This window comes from Pithys albifrons, chromosome 6 (genome assembly GCF_047495875.1).
Source record: "Pithys albifrons albifrons isolate INPA30051 chromosome 6, PitAlb_v1, whole genome shotgun sequence".
NCBI classification, from domain to species: Eukaryota; Metazoa; Chordata; class Aves; order Passeriformes; family Thamnophilidae; genus Pithys; species Pithys albifrons.
The window spans coordinates 3932609-3956114 of NC_092463.1; the positions used below are offsets into that span (position 1 = coordinate 3932609).

Below are 23506 nucleotides of genomic sequence, written 5' to 3' on the forward strand. Positions count from 1 at the left end.
AAACACAGAAATTGGAGGAGGTGCTGTGAGATTAGCTCTGCCCACGTTCTGTTGTGATTTGTGCATTCTGCCTTGGGAAGGCTCTTCCCAGCTGGTCTGGGCTTGCTTTGCATGCAGAAGGCAGTTGTCACATGCCTGTGTGCTGCCATCTGCCATCCCCAGGGGCTGGCAGGGCAGGCTCAGGGCTCTGGCCCCTGTAAAGAGCAGACCTGGCCACGGAGAATAAGGAATGCAGCTGGAATGCTGCTGATGGACCTTGGCATGGGGAACCTGGTGATTTTTGGGAGTGATCTTGCCCAAATTTATAACTTGGATAAGCTGTAGCAGAAACGAAGAGAAAGCTGCACATGTTTGGCTGGTTCTCTGTTTTACAGGTCTTTCCATCTCATGTTTATACCCTGTAGTGTGACTTCTTTGGGTGTTTTCCATGGGCAGTTCAGATTTGGAAGGGACCTGAGGGGTTTGTAGGACCAGCTCTGAGATCAGCCTGTTCAGGGCATTACCCAGAAGCCTTCAGAGACTGAGACTACAAAATCCCTCTGTGCCCATGCTCAGCAGTTATTTTCAATTCTTGGTTTAAAGACAGAAGGGAATGGTGACCACCAATGTCCTGCAAATACCTACTCCTCCTGCCCCTGGTGCATCGTGACTTTGTGCTCGTGACATCCTGATTGTCCCACTTGAAATCTCACAATCCCGAGTGTTTCTGCAGATGTGGTACCAAAGCAGAAATTCAGAACTAGATACGTGTCAATTCAGTTCACACATTTAGAGCTGGGAGGGACTTCAGGAGGTCATGCAGTCCAGCTGCCTGCTCAGAACAATCCAACATTGAGTTCAGAGCAAGGATTTGTCCAGTTGGGCCTTAAAAACCTCCAAGGACAAACCCCAATGGAGATGCACTTGGAATGGTGTCACCTGTTACAGCAGCCAACCTACTTGCTGTAGCTTTTTCTTATGAAGGAAGGTTTGGTGTTAAAGCTAAACCTTTAGGATCAAAATGAGTTCCTGGGTTTGCATACAACCAAAAAATGTGGGGGTCTGTAAATGGAAATGTAAATAGTTTTCTCTCTGTAGCCACTGCCAGGGGGTTTGTACTGCCTGTGTATACAACACCACTAAATTTGGAGGACTTCCAAATTCAGAGTGCATTTATGGGACTGACACTTCTTTGCTTCTTCAGTTATCAGACCTCACTGAGTGAAGTCTGAGTAGTTCAACCTCCTGCTTGAAGCAGGACCTGTTCCAAGGTCAACCCAGGCTGCTCAGGGCTTTATCCACTCTGGCTTGGAACCTTCAAGGACTGGGACTGCACAACCTTCTGAGTGAAGTCTGAGCACAAACATGTGGAAAGTGTGCCCCTTACTCAGCTATTTCAGTGTTTAGACCGAGTGTACAAGTGGCAGGACCACGGGGATTGTTCCTCTGGGCCCATTCCCTGAAGTATCTGTGTCAGTGTGGCAGCAGCTATGTAGTTACATCACCTGGGGACTCTCCTGGGAAGTGGAAAGAGACACCAGATCAGAGTTTCCTTTTCCCCTTGTGGTGAGATATTTCAAGAGATTAGACTTGTTTGATTATACCTGCTTGAGCTGGCCTGGGCCAGGTGGTCTTGGAGGTCCCTTCCAACCTCAGTTATTGAATGATTCAGCATCTCTTCCCATTATTTCTCTTAATGGCCACTCTTTGTTTTCCCACCACCACCACAGCAGCTCTCTTCCAATGACCTTAAGAGCCCATTATTCTCTTAATTGGTTCCTGCATGCTTGGGAATACATTTCCCTGCCTGATGGAACTGGCACTGCAGGATCCATTAGCGCGGGATTGGGCACTGTTGGTGCCACGTGTTCTGTACAGACAGAGGACTGGGGGGCAGGAGGGAATGTTTCCTCCTCTCGGGTTTGCTCTGCTGCCAGCACTTGTGGCATGTGTGGTCATTTCTGTGCCCTCCTGCTGCAGGCCAGCAAGGCTGAGTCGGCTGCAGCTCTCCACCAGCTCCAGGACAAAGAGAAGATGCTCACTGCCATGAAGGAGGAGGCAGCTGTGGCAAAGGAGCAGTGCAAGCAGCTCTCCCAGGTAAATCTGAAGGTGTTCATGTGTCTAGGGAGGAGCAGGTGCTGTAGGAGTGGCAGCCAGTAAATACTGCCTTGCTGAGCTTAGTCTCAGTTGAAAGGTGGAATTTTTATGCTGAGAAAGCTGCCAGGGTGCTCCGTTTGGTTTTATGATGTTGCAATGTATTTATGCAGAGCCATTTCCCAGTCGTTTTTCCAGAGAGTTCATTTACTGAGACTTTTAAGTTGAGCCTATTTTTCTCTTCAAATGGTTAATTTAAAAACACTTCCTTCACAAGCATGAGACTGTTTTGTGGATGCAAATATTAAATGCCTTCCCTGCACTGCTCTTTTGAGTTGGGCTGTGTTGTAGCATTCACATGCTTGTTAGGCACAAGCACCACGAATTTTTTTCAAGAAGGGAGGCACAGAAAGTGTGGATTGCCCGCTTAGCCCCTGCAGGTGCAGCTCTGATTGCTTTGGACCTGCAGGGATGCTGATGCATCACTGTCAAGACTAGAAAAGTAACTTTTTTATGAAGGTTTCAGAGGAAAGCAGTTGCAGTAGAACAAATAATTAGGCAAATAGAGACTAGACTGGAGAATTTTGGGATGAGGATTCTGGTTTGGAAGCATGAAGGCATTAGCACTGGGAAAGTTGTGTTGTGGGGCAAAACTTGGGCATGAAAAACTGGGTGGTTGAAGGTGAGAACAGAGTGGCCAGAGGACATGGGAGCTGGGAACTTTGGAGGATGAGAAGGGGAGAAGGGAAGAAGGGAGTGGGTATTGTATGAGCTGCTGGCAGGGAGGTGTTTGCAGGTGGGATCAAGAGGTTTGGGATAATCAATATGTAGCCATAGGGAGAAAGAGCTTGTGATGTGTTTGGAGGGAATAAAAACTGGCTCAGGACTGCAGAATCAGAGGGAAAATGGTGCTGAAGAAGCAGAGGGAACGGATGGAGGAGCCTGATGTGGGAAAAGCTGATGTGGTTGGGGAAAAAACATCTGCAAATACATGTGAAGGCAAGGTGGGAGCTCAGGGACTAAGGGAGAACGAAGACCAGAGAGCTAAGGGTCACCAGGGGGTTTTCCCATCTGGACTGGGGAAGGGAGAAGATGGGTAAAGGCAAAGTTGGTGCAGTGCTGAAGTGTCAGGATAAAAAAGGGATTAAAGCTCAGCTTGAGTGACAAAAGCTCTTCTAATTAATGTGTGTTCCTGAAAACACTGTCACAAGCTAAAGGGCTTTCAGGTGCAGGGATGTTTCTGCAGGGGTGTTGGTAAAGATGATAACTGGAGAGGATAAATGGGAGCAAGAAGTGCCCCTGACCTGGGAGGTTCCTGGTGAAACAGAGTTCATGTTCCCAGGATCTGTGGTACTGCCCTGGCAGTGCAGCTGGGCTGGGCAGGGGTGCTGGGCTGCTGGAGGGTGGAGGAACCTGTGATGTGTCCTGGTGCCCTTCCTTCAGTCAGATAACATGGAAAAATATTTTCCAGGGAGAAAGGATTTGTCAGAAGTGACTTGGGAATTTAAATCACATTAAAAGTCTTAAATGCCTGCCTGAACATGGGCTTAGGAACTCGTGTCACTTATCTCATTCAGGGGGCACAACCTCCTGAAGTTGGTGAGTTGGATCTGAGAGAGAGAATAGCTTTTATTTAAAGGGTAGGAAAAGCTGTAATTACTCTGAAGGGATGGAGGGTATTCAGGCTAATAATTTAGAGCACTAAATTATGTGTCAAGGCTCCCTGGCACTGTGAGGAGCTGTGCTGTGGCTGCAGACACCTGAAGCTCAGTTGGGACAAATTCCTCATTGTGTGAGGGGAGCTGCTGAAAGCTGCTCTCAATGTTCTTGCTTACTAAAGCAAGTGCATTTATATTGCAGAGGAGCAGCTCTGTGGATTTCTCAGGTGTCTGGGTTAAATTACTGACTAATAAATGATTAAATAGCAATGTGTATTTTCATTTGAAAGCTCTGATATGGTGTCATGCTGGTGGGATTCAGGGCTTCTCTGGCTTTTGTAATGCACTAATAGCCCATCTCTCACGAAGCTGTTGGCTTTGCAACCTGCTACACAGCAATTACTCTGCTCTAAAGTGCTCTGTTTTGCCACGATGCTTTATCTGTGTTCTTCCATTGTGCTGAATTTGGGATGAAAATTCAAGCTCTGCCCTCCGTGATATCCGTGGGTTTAGTTGTTAAATCTCTGTGATTTGACAAAACTTGATGTAAATAGGATCCTATCTCTTCTGAGATAATAGATCAGTGTTTAAATTGGCAAACTTTTTAATAAATATGAGATTATGCTGATCCTAAATATTCATAAAGGTGCTGGAAACATGATCACGTCTAATGCTGTCATTCCTCTGGGTGAATTGGTGCTGACTTTGGCTTGGTGTACACTTGCTATATTTTTAGTTATCTTAAAAGACTGACTTTTAGACTCTAGAAGGGAGCAGTAGAGGGCTTATTTCCCTGTTTCCTGTCCCTTCCCACCCAAGGAGCTGGTGGCAGAGAAGGAGAGGAATGGTTTGCTCACGGCGAAAATGCGAGAGCGCATCAACACTCTGGAGAAGGAGCACAACACCTTCCAGAGCAAGATACACGTGAGCTTCCAGGAATCTCAGCAGATGAAGATCAAGGTCAGTGCTCTACCAAACCTTGGAGTTGATGTTCATGCACAAAGCAGATCAATGCTGAGAAATTGCTGGGTGCAAAACTTTGTGGCAGTTTCCTGGCTTAGAAGAAAGACCAGGTGTTCTCACAGGTGACTTTGGTAGCCTCTAAAATGCTGCCCAGGCTGCCAGACTCTGATCTTGTTACTTCTCCTTCCTGGTGTTCTGCTGAAATGTTATTCAATTAAAGTGTAAAATCTAATTGAAATACTCAGCTTAAGAGAGCCTCTAATGATAATGATCATTTACCAGTGGATAAATCTCTTTAAAAGAGTGACAACATAGCATAATATACATGAAATATCATTGCCTGGGGGTGTGCTTTGCTGAAAATATCTGAAGGGCAGACATTTGTATGTTTTAAGACCCTTGTTACTCTGTACTGCAGTTGCATTATAATGGAGTGACCTTATAATGAAGCGTTTGTTTCACCAGATTAAAAAGTTTAACTTAGAGTTTTCTAAGAAAAATGGCCCTTCTTGTCCCAACTTGCCTGCTTAGTTTTCATTCCAGTACTTTTTTCCTGTGTGAATGTGCCAGCAGCAAGCCCAGCACATGAACTTCTCAGCTTTAATGCTGCATCTCCTGTCTCAGCTCTTTAAAGAGCAGCATCCCTGAAGTATTGGAACCAGAACTATGTTCTCCTGAGCAGAGGCAACTTCCTTGGAACCTGTGTAGGCAACTGGATAATGAGAGGGTCTTGCTGCTGGCTGGGAAGGGGGAAGGAGGTCTGGGCACTGCTGGGAGACCTCTGGAGATGCTGCTGGAGAGAGGATGAGCAGAGGAGCCAGTGCTCTGGTCCTGCTCCCTCTGCTGATGTGCTGCAGCATGGCAGAGAACCTGGAACTGTCTGAGCTCCCAGTCAGGTGGGGTTTGTGTCCCTGCTCCTGTTGGAATCCTGTTGGCATTACAAAAACAATAAGGAGGGAAAAGAACTCTGATAAATATCTAAGGACTGTTTTTTATACATTAAAAGCTAACTCATGAGTTGGCCATTTGCTGAAACTGGGTCTTGGGCTGGTGTCAGGAAGATCTCCAGACTGGCTCTGGTAGAGAAGGTGCTGTAGCTGTGAGTGCTCAAGGGTTTCCAGAGCAGGCTCTTAGGCTGCAACACCAGCTCTGCTGTTCCCTGCCATGCAAAGCCATTTTTTCCCTTTGAATCCCATGTTTTGATTTTCTTGGCACTATTCTGAACCCTGAGTTATCAGGGCTTCCTTCTGCCCCTGTTTGGAACCCTGTTGAGAATGCAATCAGTGTGTACAGGTGCCTAAATAAAGGGTCCATTCCATAATCTTGATTCCAGGATATTAGGTGAGGACTTTTTTTGCAGCTTGCATTTTGTAACCTGTGTATTGTTGGTTATTTTATACTTTTTCTGCTTTGTTTAAAGGCTTTGTAAGCTTCTAATGATAATTCACAGCTTGTTTATTTCCCTTTGGAAAAGTTCATGTATTGATACCCAGTTACTAATAAATATCTAAAGTTATAAAGCTGAGCAATCAGTATATTTTGAGTATCACTTATATAGTATTTTAAACAATAAAAAGGTTGATAAATAGATTGTTACACTGATATAAAAGGAAACCTGTGCTTTTATTTCAGCATGAGGGACTGAGTAGCACAGTTTGAGTTGGTGTGTGAGGAAGGGATAAAGCTGCCCCTCTCTCAAAAAATACTGTAACTACTGTGATATCTTATCTGCTGCCAGAAGCTGTTATTTTTTTTATTGCTCCTTAGTTTAATCTTTTATGGAATTGATCTTTCTCTGCCCATCAGTTCCAGCAGCTCCGTGAGCAGATGGAGGCAGAAATAAGCCACCTGAAGCAGGAAAACGGGATCCTGAGAGATGCTGTCAGCACTTCCACCAACCAAATGGAGAGCAAGTATGTGAGCAGCTCCTCTGAGCTCTGTGTGCTTAAGCCTTCCCTGAAGAGTTGTTCTGGCTTCTGCTTTTTTTTGTTTCCATCTCCCTGGCTGTGGCTGGGTTAGTGGTTAAGCTGGGCACATGGATATTTTGGGCTGGTTGTTTGCACTGGGCCAGGGCTTTCACAGCAGACAGTTTATTTTATCAGTTTGAAGCCTGAGCTCTTATGAGGCTTTAACAAAGAGAACTGCAGCAGTGCTGAGGCACAGTGATGTTTTTGGCTGGGTGTGTGTCCTTTCTCCTGGAGCTTTAGGAGAGGCTGATTCTGGGAGAACAGGAACTCTAAACTTTATAAATCAGTATTGATACCCTGCAGTTAATGATGCCAGTGGGGCAGCACGTGGATTTATCTGCTGGTGGTGCAAATGTTTGGAGAAACAAAAAGGCATCTCAGTGTTTTGTCTTCTGTGAGTTATGGTTGGATGATTCCAATGGGATGAAGTTCAACAAGGTCAAGTGCAGGTCCTGCCCTTTGGCCACCCCAACCCCCTGCAGCGCTCCAGACTGGGCACAGAGTGGCTGGAGAGCAGCCAGGCAGAGGGACCTGGGGGGACTGAGGGACAGGAAGCTCAACAGGAGCCAACAGTGTGCCCAGGTGGCCAAGAAGGCCAATGGGATCCTGGCCTGGATCAAAATCAGCGTGGCCAGCAGGCCCAGGGCAGTGACCCTTCCCCTGGACTCTGCCTTGGGGAGGCCACACCTTGAGTGTTGTGTTCAGTTCTGGGCCCCTCAGTTGAGGCAAGAGATTGAGGGGCTGGAGCGGGGCCAGAGAAGAGCAACGAGGCTGGAGAAGGGACTGGAGCACAAGTCCTATGAGGAGAGGCTGAGGGAGCTGGGGGTGTTTAGCCTGGAGAAGAGGAGGCTCAGAGGTGACCTCAGCACTGTCTGGAACTGCCTGAAGGGAAGTTCTGGCCAGGTGGGGGTTGGTCTCTTCTCCCAGGCACTCAGCAATAGGACAAGGGGGCACGATGGGCTCAAGCTCTGCCAGGGGAAATTGAAGTTGGAGAGCAGAAAAAACTTCTTTGCAGAGAGAGTGCTCAGGCATTGGAATGGGCTGCCCAGAGAGGGGGTGGATTCCCCATCCCTGGAGGTTTTTAAGGTGAGCTTGGCCATGGCACTGAGTGCCATGATCTGGTAAAGGGACTGGAGTTGGACCAAGGGTTGAACTTGATGATCTTGGATTGATTCTGTGATTCTATGAAATAATAATCCCCAAGCCCAGCTGGCACAGCCCTGTGGCTGCAAGTGCAGGACTTGGTGTTGGTGTGTGAGGAGCTTCTGGTGTGGCCTGTGCCTCCTGTGCCAACCCCTGTGCCCATGTTGTCCCCAGGCAGTCGGCAGAGCTGAACAAGCTGCGCCAGGACTACGCCAGGCTGATGAATGAGCTGGGGGAGAAGACCAGCAAACTGCAGCAGGAGGAGCTCCAGAAGAAGAATGCAGAGCAGGCAGTGGCTCAACTGAAGGTGACTGGGGGTTTCTTTGCCCATCAGTTTGTGCTCGAGGCTCTCCTGGAGTTCTGAGTCAGTGGGATGTGGGAATTGCTTTGGCTGTTTCCATTTCAGATGGGCTGAGCCAGCCTGGGGGTTTATTGAATGTTTTTATTCAACACACTGGGGTTTGGGTGGTTACAGACCTACTTTGAAGGGAAACTTGCCTTCCAGGGAAGTATCTTTACAAAGCTAAACTGGAGGTGTTGAACTTTGTACAATTCCAGCACAATTTGACATTTCAGAGTCATTGTCCTTGTGTGATTTTATTTGAAACCAAATGTATATTTAAATTTTTAAGTAAATATACCTTTTCAAGAGTTGAAATGCAAATGCACTGGCTTCTGGATGGACCTCTTTCCTTTTCTTGGAAAGAAACGGTCTTTTGTATTTTTTTTAAGAAGAGAAACTAGTGCTTTTTGGTGACAGTGCCAATCCAGAGCTCACGACTTCTTTAATACTCATAATTAAGTCTTGCATACCAGAAGCTCTCCCTGCCTTTTGCCCTGGGAGGTGGAGAGTTGGTAACTAGAGCTGGGATATGTTTTAATTACTGGATGCAGATTTATTTGATGCATGGCTGGTCTGGCTTCTGCTGTTAATTCTGAACTATCAGGGCAAAGAGGCTGCATTTTCATGTTACAGAAACCATTCTGTTAAAAGCCTGTAATAAAATCCTGTTCACAATTTGCTTTTCAAATTAATAGGCTAAACTAGTCTAGGAGGAGGATTACAGAGCACTCTGTCTCTGATGTGCCCTAATGGAAACAAGAAACAATTTCACTTCACTGCCATATGTTTGGGGAATGGCACTGAGGGGATGCACTCTGAATGTTTCAAAAAACAAATTTAAAGGTTAGACTTCTTTTCATCGACTCTCTTTTCAATGTGAAGGTCCAGCAGCAGGAAGCAGAGAGGAGATGGGAAGAAATCCAGGCTTATCTCAGGAAAAGAACAGCAGAACACGAGGCAGCACAGCAAGGCATGTATCACAAAATCCCTAAATACTGCTTGCTGCAGGGAATGGGCTGTTGCTGTTTGTAAAAAAAGGGCATTATTGAGTAAATGGCTTAAATAAAGCTCAGGTGAAGGTGGTGCTGCTTCAGCACCCTGGGGAATAGTGTGCTGTGATCCCAGTGAGTCTGAGTGCTGGTGAGGGAGCTGAACCTTAGCTTGCTGGAATGAGCCTTCCAATCAACCTCCCTGTTTGCAGTGACAATGATCTCCCCCAAAGCTGGTATGTTGACTTCTGAATTAAAACCCTGACATTTCTGCTACAGATGTGCAGAATAAGCTTGTGGCCAAAGACAATGAAATCCAGAGCTTGCACAGTAAACTTACTGATACAATGGTGTCAAAACAGCAGCTGGAGCAGAGGATGTTGCAGCTATTGGAGGCTGAGCAAAAGAGAGCTTCTGAGGAGGACTCCATACAAATGCAGGTGCAGGTAGTATTGCTCAAATATTTTAAGGCTTTGGGTTTGTTTTTCCTCTCACTTTGTGTCTACGGAAATAAAGAATTATCCTGGAAATGCTGCTTTAGTAAAGCTTTCCCACTGGATAGTGGATGAGAAAACTGTGCCAGTCCACTTATGAAGTGAGACCCTGTGTGTGGTGCTGTGGGGAGGTCTGGGGCCATCTCACACCTGAGGAGTGCCCTGGGCAGCTCAGGAAGATGTGCTGACCCAATTTTCCAAGCTGTGAGATGCTGCCATGGCATGGGAAACACCCTGGGAGAGCAGCTGTGCTCTTTGATGTCTGTGTGATCTCCCTTCTGGCATCAGGTGGTGAGAGGCAGCATGGGCAGAACTCTTGAGGGCTTCAGGGAAACCAGATGGATTATGGTGGGGCAGGGAATATTCTTCTCTTGGTACAGAACAGGTTCTTGTGCTTCCACTCAAACTGGTTGATCTTAGTGGGGTGAAAAACAGCATCTCATAAAAGTCTGACATGTAATTGCTGACCTGTTCTTACTAACACAATCAAGGCTAAAAGCTAATCCTAGCAGAAGTTGACCAGCTGCAGATCTCAGCCTGCTTTTCTTTCTGTGCTCTCTTACAAGGAGCTGATAGAGCAGAATGATGCTTTGAATGCTCAGCTTCAGAAGTTTCATTCACAAATGGCAGCCCAGGTACAGCATGTTCTCAGACTTTGTTTTGTAGTCATGAATTGTGAACTTTCATTATAAGTGAGACTTTTTTTGTAGCTGGATATGAGATGTAATGCTGAAAGCAAAGAGTTGGTGGCATCCTCTTTTCTAATGTTTCTCAAAGTGGTTTAAAACTTAACCTTCTGTGTTTTTGGGGGCAAATTCACTTATTTTCTCCCACAGTGGCTTTCATTTATAACCAAAGGGTATGGCACCCTTTTGAATGTTTATTTTCTGTAGCTTTGCATGTGTAAAATTCTGCCTTGTGGTTCTTTTGGTCTTTTGCAGTCCTGTGAACCACCTGGTTGTGTTTTTTGCCTTGTGAGAAACATTGCCCTATGGTAGCTCCTGTATGAAATTTTATTCATTTCAGTGCTGGTTTCTGTGCAGAAGAAAAAAAAATCCCACCAAAATCCCACCAAACCTACACAATTCCCTTTCTCAGTTATTGTAATTTTTAAAATTTTATTTTGACTAGTTTATTTGAGAAATAATTTCTGTTGTAAACACCATGTAAAGCCTCAGGGTCACTGGGGCTGTTCCCATGGAGAGGTAGGTCACAGAAATCAGCTCAGGAAAGCTTTGTGGGCACAAGTGGAGACTGTTGCTGTGCAGTTGGGTGCTGCCTTCTTTTAATCATGGATGTGCTTGATGGAATTTGATTAAATTGGACAAGAGACTGAAAATCTGGATTTGCTTGTAGTGCTTTAACCCTTTGGGTGGGGAGAACAGTGAAGGAACAGCTACTCTGGATTTACAGCATCTTTATGACCTACTCCTCTTTTCCCAGTCCTTTGGAAATAAATCCCTAGGGAATTTCTACTTTTTACCTCTGAGTTACACAAGGAGAGCTGTTGGGAAGAAGTGTGTGCTTTCCCCAGGTAGCCCCACTGGCCATGAAAATTTAGGGATGTTTTTCCACCATGGACAGTGGGTGTGAAAAAAGCACTTGGGAGAGGTGAGGTTGGACTGGATCCCACTCTGGCCATCAGGCTTGATGGAATTCTTTTGGTCATTTTAGGCCCCTTCTGGGACTGGAACTGCTTATTCCCTTTAATGTTTTGTCCTCTGTTGCTGTTCTCTGTGGTATGATCCAGATAAGGCACTTCAGGGATTGCTGTAGGGGTCCCACAGGCACAAGCTCTATGAGACCCAGGATTCTGGGAGAGGGAAAGACTGGAAAAAGAGAACTATGTTTCTGAAGCTCAAATGTCCATGGAAGTTGTGCCACAGCTGCTACCAAACTAAATAGGAAACAGTCTGTAGTGTGATAGGTCTCTCATGCCCTGTTGTGTGTGACAGCAAAGGAATAGGCTTTTTCCAGGGAGAAAAAATGCCACTTGCTGGTTTTGTGTTGCTGTTTCTATTCCTCTTGCACTGTGCAGGGTTTTCTTTTTTTTTTTTTTAAATTGGAGTGGTTTGTCAACAGAATATCCCATAAAACACTTAATTCCTGGGAGACAAGTGCAGGTGAACCCCTGGCTTGTTTGAGTCTGGTAGAGAGGGAAATAATGTAGGATTTCTTTCCCTTCATGCTGCCTTAGGCCAAAGGGACATGAGTATGTGCTGGTATTCCTTCAGTGTTCCTTAGCCAGGAAATAGTTGGAAGCATCTTGTGCCAGTTCAAAATAACTAGACAAATGCTATTCCTGGCTCGCTGTAGATGAGGATTCTTTGACTTGCTTTTCTTTCAGCTATTTTTTTTCCCTTCTACAGACCTCAGCTTCAGTCCTGGCAGAAGAACTCCACAAAGTGTGAGCATTCATTTCCTCTGGGATCTGGGAGGTGTCAGTGGCTCTCAGAGCCTGCCCCGTGCAGGGGGGACTGGAGAAGGACTTGTTGCTGTCCATGCTCTCAAACTCCCACCAGGAGATTGACTTGGGAGCTGGGAAACCGCTTCCTACGGATTTCCCTTTCGTGCCTGGCCTCAGGTTTGGAGGCTGCTGGAGGAGGCTCTGTGTGCTGCACACAAAGCAGCATCTCTCCTGCTCCCCCCTGCCTGTGTGCGGGGTCAGAGCAGGAATGTGCGTGACCGGGAGGGTTGTTGTTGTCTGGGCTGTGTGGCTGTGCCAAGAGGGTTTCTCCCTTTGGGAATTGGGGTAATTGTTGTGTTTCAGAGCTAGGGAATGTCTCATAAATATTTTGGCAGGCACACAACAATTTAAAATGGAAAAGCTTTTGGGTCCAAAGTGTGCAGTCAGCAGGATTCAGAGCAGGGGCTGGACTAAAGGGCCAGCATGTATTTTGTGTTCAGCCTGATGCTTCCTGTACCATTTTCATCCAGATCTTTTTGTACTCATCTGTCATCGTTTCTCATTTGTGCAGGATTGCAGAAAAGGACAAACAGATAAAGCAGATGGAGGACTCATTAGGCAATGAACATGCCAACTTAACCAGCAAGGAGGAAGAGCTCAAGGTATAATAACAGCATGTGTAAATGCCAGCTGATACAGGGACAGGCTCCTTGGCTGCCTGTACAAAAGGAACCCTCCAAGGCTGCTGCCTTTGGCTCCAGAAACAGCCCTTCCAGCTACAAATCTGCTCATTTGGCTCTTCTAGGCTAGGCCAATGCTAGCTGCTGATAGGGAAGCTTGAGGATTTTCCTTCCAAAGTAACCTGAAATACTTGGCCCTGGGGAAGGAACTTACCTGAAGTACTGTCTGAGTATGAACTGCAAATATATTTCTTTTCCTGCATCCTTCAGGTCTTGCAGAACATGAACCTATCCCTGAAATCAGAAGTCCAGAAGTTACAGGCTCTGACAAATGAACAGGTGAAATAATTGTTTCATCAAATACTTAATTTTACTCCCTTCCCACTACCTGCTCTGTCATAAATGCAGATCTGTTGGCTCTAAGCAAGCTGTGCTTAAGCACATTAATGGTGTGAGGCTTCCGGATCAGGCTAATTCCTGACTCCCTGGAGTTCTTAGGGCAGGTGGGAGGCCTAATTTTTACCCCTTTTTCACTAGCAAAATCTTTTATTTGAATAACCAAGTTCCTGAAGCAATTTGCTTGGCTGGTTTAGATTTCCAGGCTCACAGAGTGCAGGACAGGAGGGAACACAACTGTCTGGGAATGTGCATCCTTGGCATTGGCATACCCAGGCCATCAACACCCCCCAAAAAACCCCAAAAGCCCAGCACCCCCTTGCCCTCACCAGGGATCTCTTTAGAGCCAAACAAAATGCTGTCCCTCTGTCACTGCTCCGTGGCCTGTTCATTACAGAGGTGGAAATGAAGTGTTTAATTAGAGATAATCTCAGTTGTCAAATGAATCTCTTCGAGATCATCTGCCCTTTGCATAATTACACTTTGGTGTAGATTGGTGTTGTGAAAGTGCAGGAAGACAAACTTACCCCTTTCACTCTTGATTTCAGTCATGTGCTGAGGGGCCAAATGACTTGTTCTAGCTTTTTAATATTGTGGAATGAAAGGTTGATTGAATCATGTGATGTATCCTAAGTCTGTGTTAATCCTCTTTATATCTAGGCTGCTGCTGCACATGAGCTGGAAAGGATGCAGAAAAGGTAAATAGCTCTGGGATCTGATAAACAGTGTTTATCAGTCTTTTATGTTCTTTTGAATGGTGCTTTTTGTAAGACTTGGATGGGAAAACATATCTAACTGTTCTGCTGTGTCTCAGCATTCACATCAAAGATGACAAAATAAGAAGTCTTGAAGATCAGCTTCGAGAAGAGCTTGCCCAGATTTCAAACACAAAAGAAGAATTCAAGGTAAGATACAGAACAGGTGTTGTTGTTGTGCCTATTTACAGTAAGTTTTCCAGACTTTGGAGGCTTTGGTGCAACTGCAGAGCAGTGAAAGAAAACTGACTTTTGTGTGTTAAGGTGAGTTAGAGTATTGTGTTTGCAAGGCAAGAGCAACGTGGGATGTCCCAGAGCAGCAGCTGAGTGTGCAGCAGTCAAAGCTGGGGGAACACAAGTTACCTGCAGTGTCTGCAGCTGTGAAGAGTGAGGGCTTTGAAATCTGTGAAAGGAGGTTGCACAGTGAAAGCTCTTGTGCTTTCTCCTGCATTACACCTTCTAATATGACTTTCAAGGCCTTGGTGTGAGCTTTTGTTGCTTGGATTATCATGCCAAGTCTGTTTTCTGTGAAGGTGGATGTAAAAATGCTTATTTTTCTTCTGCTTTCTTCCACATTGTTTCCCTTAAAGCTGCAGCTAAGTGGCTGAAGCTTTTGTTCTGACATCTGGGGTCTGCACAGCAAAGCTGCTGCTTGTTCTGGGTGGTGTGTGCAGAGAGCAGTTTAACTCCTCCTTGCCCTCTGCCACCTTGGCCTTTTTCTTCTGAGAAAGGTGATGAGTGTCTTCTGAAGTCCTTTAAAGCCCGTGGTGGGCACTGTTGCTCCTCTGATGTTTCTGGTGAGAGGTCAGGCACTCTGAGTCTCACGGGGTCAGGGTGGTAAGTTTGCCAGTGAGGAACAGGCAGGATGCTTTTGTAGGAGAAGCCTCTGGAGTCTCCTGGAGCTCTTTGAAGCAGGTAGTAAACTGGATTGATGGATAAAAGTGGCACTTTCAAAGGGGTTTTGATGAGAGTCCCTTGCAAGGCTCTGTAAAAGCTGTCAGGGAATAAGAGGGGAGAAGTTTGCTCAATTAATAGACTTGGAAACAAAGCACAATTTCAGCTGATTTTTGGAATAAAGCTGTTGACTGACTCTTCAGTGAAGTGTGTGCTGGGTATATAAACAGTGTGGAAAGGGGAGTGGCAGGCTGGAGGAAGTGGGCAAGGCTCAAGTTAGTGACACTCTGGGGGCTTTCAGCCTGGTGAGACATTATAAAATGGCAAGTGAAGTGGTGGGAATGAATGCAAGGAGGAATAAAATGAGCATCCTTCAGTGTGATGGTTTCTGTAGTAACTGTTACCCAGGAAGGAGACCTTGCAGGTGCTGTGAATGGTGATGTGCTGAAATGAATTCAGTGCTAAATAGTAGTGGCAAAAATCACCTGGAGGCAATTCTGGCAGTTCCTGGGGAAGTGAATGGAGAAGGGAATGCAGATAATCATCATGATGATGCTGCAGGAATCTACAGTGTGCTCTCAGCATGAGGGTTATGTGCAGTGCTGGTCTCTTGTTCCTCCTGTCTTTGATCCCAAGCACAAACCAGGCCAGGATTGTACTAAATGCATCCACCTAAGGAAGAGCTGCTGTTTCCCATGCACATGAAAGTGGGGAAAACAGAGCAGTGCTTCTCATCCTCACTCTGGCTGTCCCTTCCTGCCTGTGTTTTCCCTGTAAGGTGAAGCACAGAGCACGTGTCCTGCTTTTTACTTTTGTAAAACACCAAGCAAGTCTTTCAAAAAGACTTCATAAAGCAAAAAGCAATGATAGAAGAGGATTTTAAAAATACATATAGGAATCCAGCCTGTGTGTGAAGGGCTGCTGTGTCTGCTGCATGGAGCAGGAATGCTGGAGGAGAGGCAGGGTCTGTTGGTGTTCCCCACTCATCTCTTCCCTCCCTGCAGCTGGATCAAGTGTGGGAGCTGTGCAAGCCTCTGCTGCTGGACTGACAATTCCTTGCTGTGCTTTAAGGCAGCTGAAGGGAAGTAGAAAGGAAATCTTGGACCATTTGCTTTGCCAGATGAGTGTTTTGGAAGAGGCAGCTATCAAATCTTGACATGATGCTGATGCTGCTTTAGGAGGAAAATGCATTTTTTTCCAGAGCTTCTCCCACTTGTTACTGTCTGATTTTCTGCCAGGGAATAAAGATGGTAACAGCTGAATTTCTCATGGGAACATAAGGACAATAATTTTGTCCTTAATACAGCAAAGCAAGAAAGAAGAGGAAAGGACTCTTTGTAGTCTTGTAGCTTCCAAAGAACTCCCTGTAATGACTTCTGTGCTGTTTAATTACCTCATTGCCAAAATGGAAATGCTGTAGTTAGGCTTTGCAGTTCTGAACTGATAAAATGTTCAAATTTCCTTCCAGGCTGTCAAGGATCAAAACACAACTCTGCAAGCTGAAGTTCAGAAGCTGCAGACTCTCCTGTCTGAGCAGGTATAGTCAGTGTTTGCTGAGCTTATATCAAATACCTTCCATTATTTTAATTTCTTCTGTAATTTTTTCTTAACCTGTCTGCACACTGAACTGGTTGGTGTCAGAAGTGATGCTTTTTAGGTATTCTCTTCTGTGGAGGGTTCAAGTAAGGCAGTTGTGACTGTCTTCTAGGCCTGGTCAAGGGTGTCCAAACAAAATGTGGGTGGTTTTTTTCCCCTCCTGAAGATTCCCAGCTTAACACAAGCAAGAGTTTATTTCTGCAACCACTGTTTTGTCAACAATTTTCTGGAATAAAAAAATCCCATCCCTTCCAGAGGAGAAGACTCTTACTTGGCTCTGGAGAGACCAGAGCAAGACTTTTACTCTGCTTGTTTTCTTCCCTCCTGGGCTGAATTTTTAAACCAGTAACAGCAAAGAAAAGACCTATGGAATGGGAAACCCCTTCACACTGTGATGTGTTTTGCCTGCTGTGCTGTGTTTTTGCCCATGGCAGCCCTGCTCAGGATTGGTGAGTTGCTCAGCTCCATCTCCCTTGGAAATGTTGCCTGGGAGAGCCCTTGGGAACAACCCTGACTTTGTACCATGGAGAAAACTTCCTGAAACACTGGCAGAAGACTTGAAGGACAGGAAGCTTATTTCTTTTTCTGTGTTGGTGTCTGCTAGCCTGGAGCTCCCTGTCTGAAGCAGCTGCCCTTCCTGTGGTGGAGAAGCAGATTCCAGCCTCAATATCAGACACACACATACCATGAGGATGTTCTGCCCCTACTTTCTTTTCCTTTCTGAATTAATGTTGTAACCAAGATTCTGGTTGTTATTTTTTTGAAATGCCAAACCATTATTAGTCCAATTAATGATGATCCTATTGTGTTATTTTTTTAGACAAACAAAGACTTGATAGAGCAGATGGAAAAAAGGTAAGAAACTTTTTTTCTTTTGAATCAGAGGTCAAAATAAAGATTTTGTTGGCAGTAGCTAACCTGCCTTCAGAGTTAACTCTGTCCTAATACTCACTCTTGCTTTCTCAGCATGAAAGAGAGGGATGATAAAATCAAGACTGTTGAAGAGCTGCTCGAGGCAGGACTCATACAGGTGGCTAATAAAGAGGAGGAGCTGAAGGTAACATCTCTTGTATTGTCTTTTGATGGGGAAGTGGAGATGGAGTGCTCTTGTGCAAAGTGTGTTGGAGTGCTCATAGGGCAGCCTGAGAGTTCCTTTTGAATAGGAAAAGCATCTTATGCTGACAAGGTTAAACCCTTTTTTTGTGAGAGAATAAGCATGAGCACTGATGGCATAGTAAGTGCTTCTCTCTGCTTAGTCTAGAGCAGATTTTTCTAGGATGTCCTTTGGAATAAGGGGAATGTCTCTCCAGAGCTGTACATTTGGCCTAATCTCCAACAAATCTCTCTCTAGGAAAGGGTATTTTGTAAACACCTTGGCAGTTTAGGGACTTTTGCATCTTTTTGCTTAATTGATAATCTGGAGGGTTAAATGGGTTATGAACTAGTGACACTTTTTGGGTGAAAATAAAGTTATTTCCTTCCTGTTTGTTGGTAAAGAAGGTGATGATGGAAAGCCAGAACTCTGTTTCCAGCTGGATTTTGCTGGAAAACTGTGTCCTGTCTGTATGAGCAAAACCAAGCCAGTGTTCCCTGGACAAAACCAAGCCAGTGTTCCCTGTCTTCATGTGCCTAATTCCAGGTGCAATGCTGACCCCCCTGTGCTGGGAGGGGCTGCAAACTGAGGTTACTGAACAGCCAGAGGTGTGAGCACATCACAGAATCCTTTGGGCTGGAAAAGACCTTTTTAGATCATTAAGTCCAAGCATCCCCCAGCACTGCCAAGGCCACACTAACCCATGTCCCCAAGTGCCACATCCACAGGGCTTTTAAATCCCTCCAGGGCTGATTTTTATTCTTGTGGTGTGTTTCTGCACAAAGGCAGCTTTGACTCCTTATATATTTTGGATGTTATTATTGACTCCAGAGTAAGATCTAGACTGTTAAAGCCCATGGTCTTATAATTTTTATTATGTGAATCCCAATATCATATAAATACATGCAAATTATGATGTGAGGAGTGTCAATGACCTGTAACATGATTTGTTACATTTGTTTTTCTGAACTCTCTGCTCAGTCACAGCATTCCCACCTTGCTCTATACCTGGGCTCCAACTCCCTAGGGATTGAAGTCTACTCCAAGTTATCCATGATGAATAATTAGTCCACTGAATACTTTGGCTCCAACAGCTGCAGAGGGGGGATATAGGGGGGGAGTCTCTTTGAGACTTTCAAAGTCTTTGACTTACTCTAAAAGAAATTACTTTCTGTCAAGCCTAACACTTCTTGCCCAACAAATGAGCCTTTCATTATGTGTGTGTCTGCTCTCAAAGGCGCTGCGAACGGAGAATTCATCCTTGAGAAAGGAACTTCAAAGTCTGCAAATTCAGCAATCAGAGCAGGTAGTACTTTTCATCTAAAACTTTTATTACACCTAAACTAAATCTGAAAGAATCTTGCTGTGGTTGCAGAAGTTGAGGGAAAAAGGTGGAGATGCCTTTGAAGGCTGTTGGCAAAGCATCCTGTTTTCTTCCAGCACTGGTCTGGAAGCTGAGGCTTCTGTCAAATATTTCCTTTGCAGAAGGCTGAGCAATGGGGCTGATGGAAAGGATCCAGAGTTTGCCAGGCACTGAAATGGCTGTGGATTGGTTTTTCCAGGAGCCCAGAGCAGCAGGGATGGCTGGGAGGCAGCTTGTGCTGGCCCAGCTTCGTGATGCATGCTGGAGCTTTCCAGTGTTAATCCCCACTCTGCTGGTGGGATTTACCCCCTTCTTTGTGTCTCTGATCAGTGACACTGTCACAGTATTGTCACTTTTGATGTGCAGATCAGGAAGTGCCTTTCCTTGGCATCCAGCTCTGCTTGGACAGCTCAGGGGGGCACTTGGTTTCTAGGAAAAACATTTATGGAAAAGGGGAAGCAGAGTGACCATGAAGAGATGCACAGCAGTGCCAGAATTTGAGGTTAGCTGAGCAAAAGCTGGTCCTGAACTTCATCATCTCCTGGTAAAAAGGGGGGTGGGTTTGCTTTTGTTTTCCTGGGACTTGCAGCAGACTTGGTATTGGTTTGCCAGAAACTGGAGACTAACAGCTATTTTTCTCCAGAGCAGCCAGATAAATAAAATCATTAGGCTGTGACATAGTGTACCCAGTGCCAGAGTGCTCTGGCTCTGTCTTCCTTACCCCTCAACACTTGCAGATTGTTTTGCTGTCTTCTGTTTTTTTCTAAGTTGCATCTCTGTTTTGAACAGGTTTCCTTCCAATCACTGGTGGAGGAACTCCAGAAAGTGTAAGTTACTACACAGATTTAATTTGTGATTGATAATTGTCTTTATCCCATGACCACAAGTAAATCACTTCCCTGAAATTATTTGCTTTTAACTGGGTAATGTGTGTTTGTGGCAGGAGGCATTTTCACTGTAGAGACACATCATGTCAGATCAATACCTTGTGAAAATCCAGTTACTTCTCTGCCAGGCAATTAATTTCATAAGCCTGACTTGAACTAGACGGGGAATTGCAGTGATTTGTCAGATAATCATTTTTGTTCAGCATGCATTTTGAAAGGAGGGAGCTTCTTAGCTCTGTGCTTTGCTGGAAAGTCCAGTGAAGGCTGATTTTAAGTGTGTGCCATTCCAGGGACTATTGATACCTTAATTTGCATTTTTAGACAGCAAGATCATCTATTTAGCATGTGAGCTAAATATAAAGCCAACTTGTAAATATAAAGTTAACTTTTTCTGAGTATTCCCAGTCTTATTCTTCATAGAATCATAGAATTGATTGGGTTGGAAAAGACCTCCGAGATCATCAAGTCCAACCCTTGGTCCAACTCCAGTCCCTTTACCAGATCATGGCACTCAGTGCCACGGCCAAGCTCAGTTTAAAAACCTCCAGGGATGGGGAATCCACCCCCTCTCTGGGCAGCCCATTCCAATGCCTGAGCACTCTCTCTGCAAAGAATTTTTTTCTGCTCTCCAACTGAAATTTCCCCTGTCAGAGCTTGAGCCCATCGTGCCCCCTTGTCCTATTGCTGAGTGTCTGGGAGAAGAGACCAACCCCCACCTGGCCAGAACTTCCCTTCAGGCAGTTCCAGACAGTGCTGAGGTCACCTCTGAGCCTCCTCTTCTCCAGGCTAAACACCCCCAGCTCCCTCAGCCTCTCTCCACAGCACTTGTGCTCCAGTCCCTTCTCCAGCCTCGTTGCTCTTCTCTGGCCCTGCTCCAGCCCCTCAATCTCTTTTCTGAACTGAGGGGCCCAGAACTGAACACAACACTCAAGGTGTGGCCTCCCCAAGGCAGAGTCCAGGGAAAGGGTCACTGCCCTGGGCCTGCTGGCCACGCTGATTTTGATCCAGGCCAGGATCCCATTGGCCTTCTTGGCCATCTGGGCACACTGTTGGCTCCTGTTGAGCTTCCTGTCCCTCAGTTCCCCCAGGTCCCTTTCTGCCTGGCTGCTCTCCAGCCACTCTGTGCCCAGCCTGGAGCACTGCAGGGGGTTGTTGTGGCCAAAGGGCAGGACCCGACACTTGGCCTTGTTGAACTTCATCCCGTTGGAATCAGCCCATCTCTCAAGTCTCTCCAGATACCTCTGCAGAGCCCTCCTGCCTTCCAGCAGGTTGACACTCCCTCCCAACTTGGTGTCATCAGCAAATTTGCTGATGATGGACTCAATCCCCTCATCTAAATCATCAATAAAGATGTTAAACAGGACTGGACCCAATACAGACCCCTGGGGAACACCACTGGTGACTGGCCGCCAGCTGGATGCAGCTCCATTCACCAGCACTCTCTGGGCCCGACCCTCCAGCCAGCTCCTAACCCAGCAGAGGGTACACTTGTCCCAGCCATGGGCTACCAGCTTTTCCAGGAGTATATGATGGGAGACGGTGTCAAAGGCCTTGCAGACACATCCACAGCCTTACCCTTATCCACCAGGTGGGTCACCTGATCATAAAAGGAGATCAGGTTGGTCAGACAGGACCTGCCCCTCCTAAACCCATGCTGGCTGGGTCTAATCCCTTGTCCACCTTGAAGGTGCTGTGTGATTGCACTCAGGATGAACTGCTCCATAACCCTGCCAGGCATGGAGGTCAGGCTGACAGGCCTGTAGTTGCCAGGTTCAGCCTTGCAGCCCTTTTTGTGGATTGGGGTGACATTCACCAACTTCCAATCATCTGGAATCTCCCCAGAGAGCCAGGACTGTTGGAAGATGATGGAGAGCGGTTTGGCAAGCTCTTCTGCCAGCTCCCTCATCCCCCTGGGATGGATCCCATCTGGTCCCATAGACTTGTGAGGATCCAGCTGGCTCAGTAAGTCACTAACAATTTCCTCCTGGAATACAGGGGGGCTATTCAGCTCCCTCTCCCTGTCTACCAGCTCCAGAGGCCAGTTGTCTTGAGGGCCACCTCTCTTACTGGTGAAAACTGAGGCAAAGTAGGTGTTAAGTACCTCAGCCTTCTCCTCATCTTTCTTAACTATATTTCCCTCCAAGTCCAACAGAGAATGGAGGTTTTCCTTGCCACTCCTTTTATTATTAAGGTATTTATAGAAGGACTTTTTGTTATCCCTAACGGAATTAGCCAAATTAACTACAAATTGCACTTTTCTTTCCCTAATTTTTCTTCCTGCATGATCTAGCTCTCTTCATAAATTCTTCATGAGTAGCCAGCCTTTTTTTCCACAGTCTGTAAACTTTCTTTTTATCCCTGATTTCTTTCAGAATCTCCCTATTTAACCAAGCCTGTTGTCTTCCCCTCCAGCTGGCCTTTTGGCACACTGGTATAGCCTGTTCCTGTGCACTCAAAATTTCCTGCTTAAAACATGTCCAATCCTCCTGGACCCCCTTGCCTTTAAGGGTTGTTTCCCAGGGTATGCTCTGAATTAGTTTTTTGAACAGGCCAAAATCTGCCCTCCGGAAGTCCAGAGTAGAGGTTTTAATGGTGGCTCTCCTTACATCCCTGAGGACTGAAAATTCTACTATTTCATGGTCACTATGCCCCAGGTGGCCTCCAACCACTACATCATCTACCAGCCCCTCTCTGTTTGTAAACAGTAGGTCTAGTGGGGTCTTACCCCTGGTAGGCTCATTTACCAGTTGATGAAGGAAATTGTCCTCTATACACTCCAGGAACCTCCTTGACTGCCTCTTCTCTGCAGTATGAAGCTCCCAGCAAATATCTGACAGGTTAAAGTCACCCACAAGAACAAGGGCTGGAGATTTTGAGACATCTGCCAGCTGCTTGTAGAACAGTTCATCCCCTTCATCATCCTGGTTGGGTGGTCTGTAACAGACACCCACAAGGGTGTCAGCCTTGTTGGCCTTCCCCCTGATTCTGGCCCACAGGCACTCAACCTTGTCACTGCTGACCTCAACTTCAACAGAGTCAAGAGACTCTCTAACATACAAAGCCACCCCTCCACCTCTCCTTCCCTGCCTGTCTTTTCTGAAGAGCTTGTAGCCCCCCATGGCATCACTCGTCATGTGTGTCATCCCACCACGTTTCTGTGACAGCAACTATGTCATAGTTTTCCTGCTGCACTTTGGCTTCCAGCTCCTCTTGTTTGTTTCCCATACTGTGTGCATTGGTGTACATGCACTTCAGCTGGGCCATTGATTTCATTCTCAACTCGGGCTCTATGCCCTTAGGCCTGTCTCTGGAGAGCCCAGTTGCCGTCCCTTCCCCCTTCAAACCTAGTTTAAAGCCCTCCTAACCAACCCTGCCAACTTATGGGCTACAGTTCTTTTGCCCTTCCTAGATAAATGAAGCCCATCTGGTTTGAGGAGACTTGGCAACATGGAGTTTGCCCCATGATCAAAATCCCCAAAATTTTGACAATAGCACCATCCCCTAAGCCACCTATTGGTAAGCTGGGCTTTCCTAAACCTCTCCTCATTTATCTCCTCATTCATCCTGGCTAGCACAGGAACTGAGGCAATTACTACCTGTGCTTCTGCCCCATGAAGTGATCAGGTCAGTGCCTTGAAATCTTTTTTAATTACCCTGGTACTCCTTTTGTTGATGTCATCACTTCCAACCTGGACAAGCAACAGCGGGTAATAGTCTGAGGGTTGAATAAGCTTAGGAAGTCTTTTAGTAATATCCCTCACCCTGACCCTGGGAAGGCAGCAAACTTCCCTGTGGGATGGGTCTG

The 23506-nt window shown here is 46.0% G+C and overlaps 1 protein-coding gene across 12 annotated transcripts in view; it reads left to right on the top strand.

The window, feature by feature from the left end:
• KTN1 (kinectin 1) overlaps positions 1–23506 on the top strand; it is an 84119-nt gene that overhangs the window by 33374 nt on the left and 27239 nt on the right. For 10 of the 12 annotated variants that reach the window (XM_071557255.1, XM_071557259.1, XM_071557261.1 and 7 more), the window contains exons 6-22: positions 1960–2076; positions 4551–4691; positions 6501–6607; positions 7979–8111; positions 9030–9117; positions 9416–9582; positions 10197–10265; positions 12000–12037; positions 12609–12699; positions 12988–13056; positions 13774–13811; positions 13928–14018; positions 16231–16299; positions 17179–17213; positions 17325–17415; positions 18689–18757; positions 19604–19641. In XM_071557255.1, the coding sequence (XP_071413356.1) occupies positions 1960–2076; positions 4551–4691; positions 6501–6607; positions 7979–8111; positions 9030–9117; positions 9416–9582; positions 10197–10265; positions 12000–12037; positions 12609–12699; positions 12988–13056; positions 13774–13811; positions 13928–14018; positions 16231–16299; positions 17179–17213; positions 17325–17415; positions 18689–18757; positions 19604–19641 (1451 nt within the window). The remainder of the gene's footprint in view (positions 1–1959; positions 2077–4550; positions 4692–6500; positions 6608–7978; positions 8112–9029; positions 9118–9415; positions 9583–10196; positions 10266–11999; positions 12038–12608; positions 12700–12987; positions 13057–13773; positions 13812–13927; positions 14019–16230; positions 16300–17178; positions 17214–17324; positions 17416–18688; positions 18758–19603; positions 19642–23506) is intronic. The other 2 variants (XM_071557257.1, XM_071557265.1) reach the window with 1 other exon arrangement.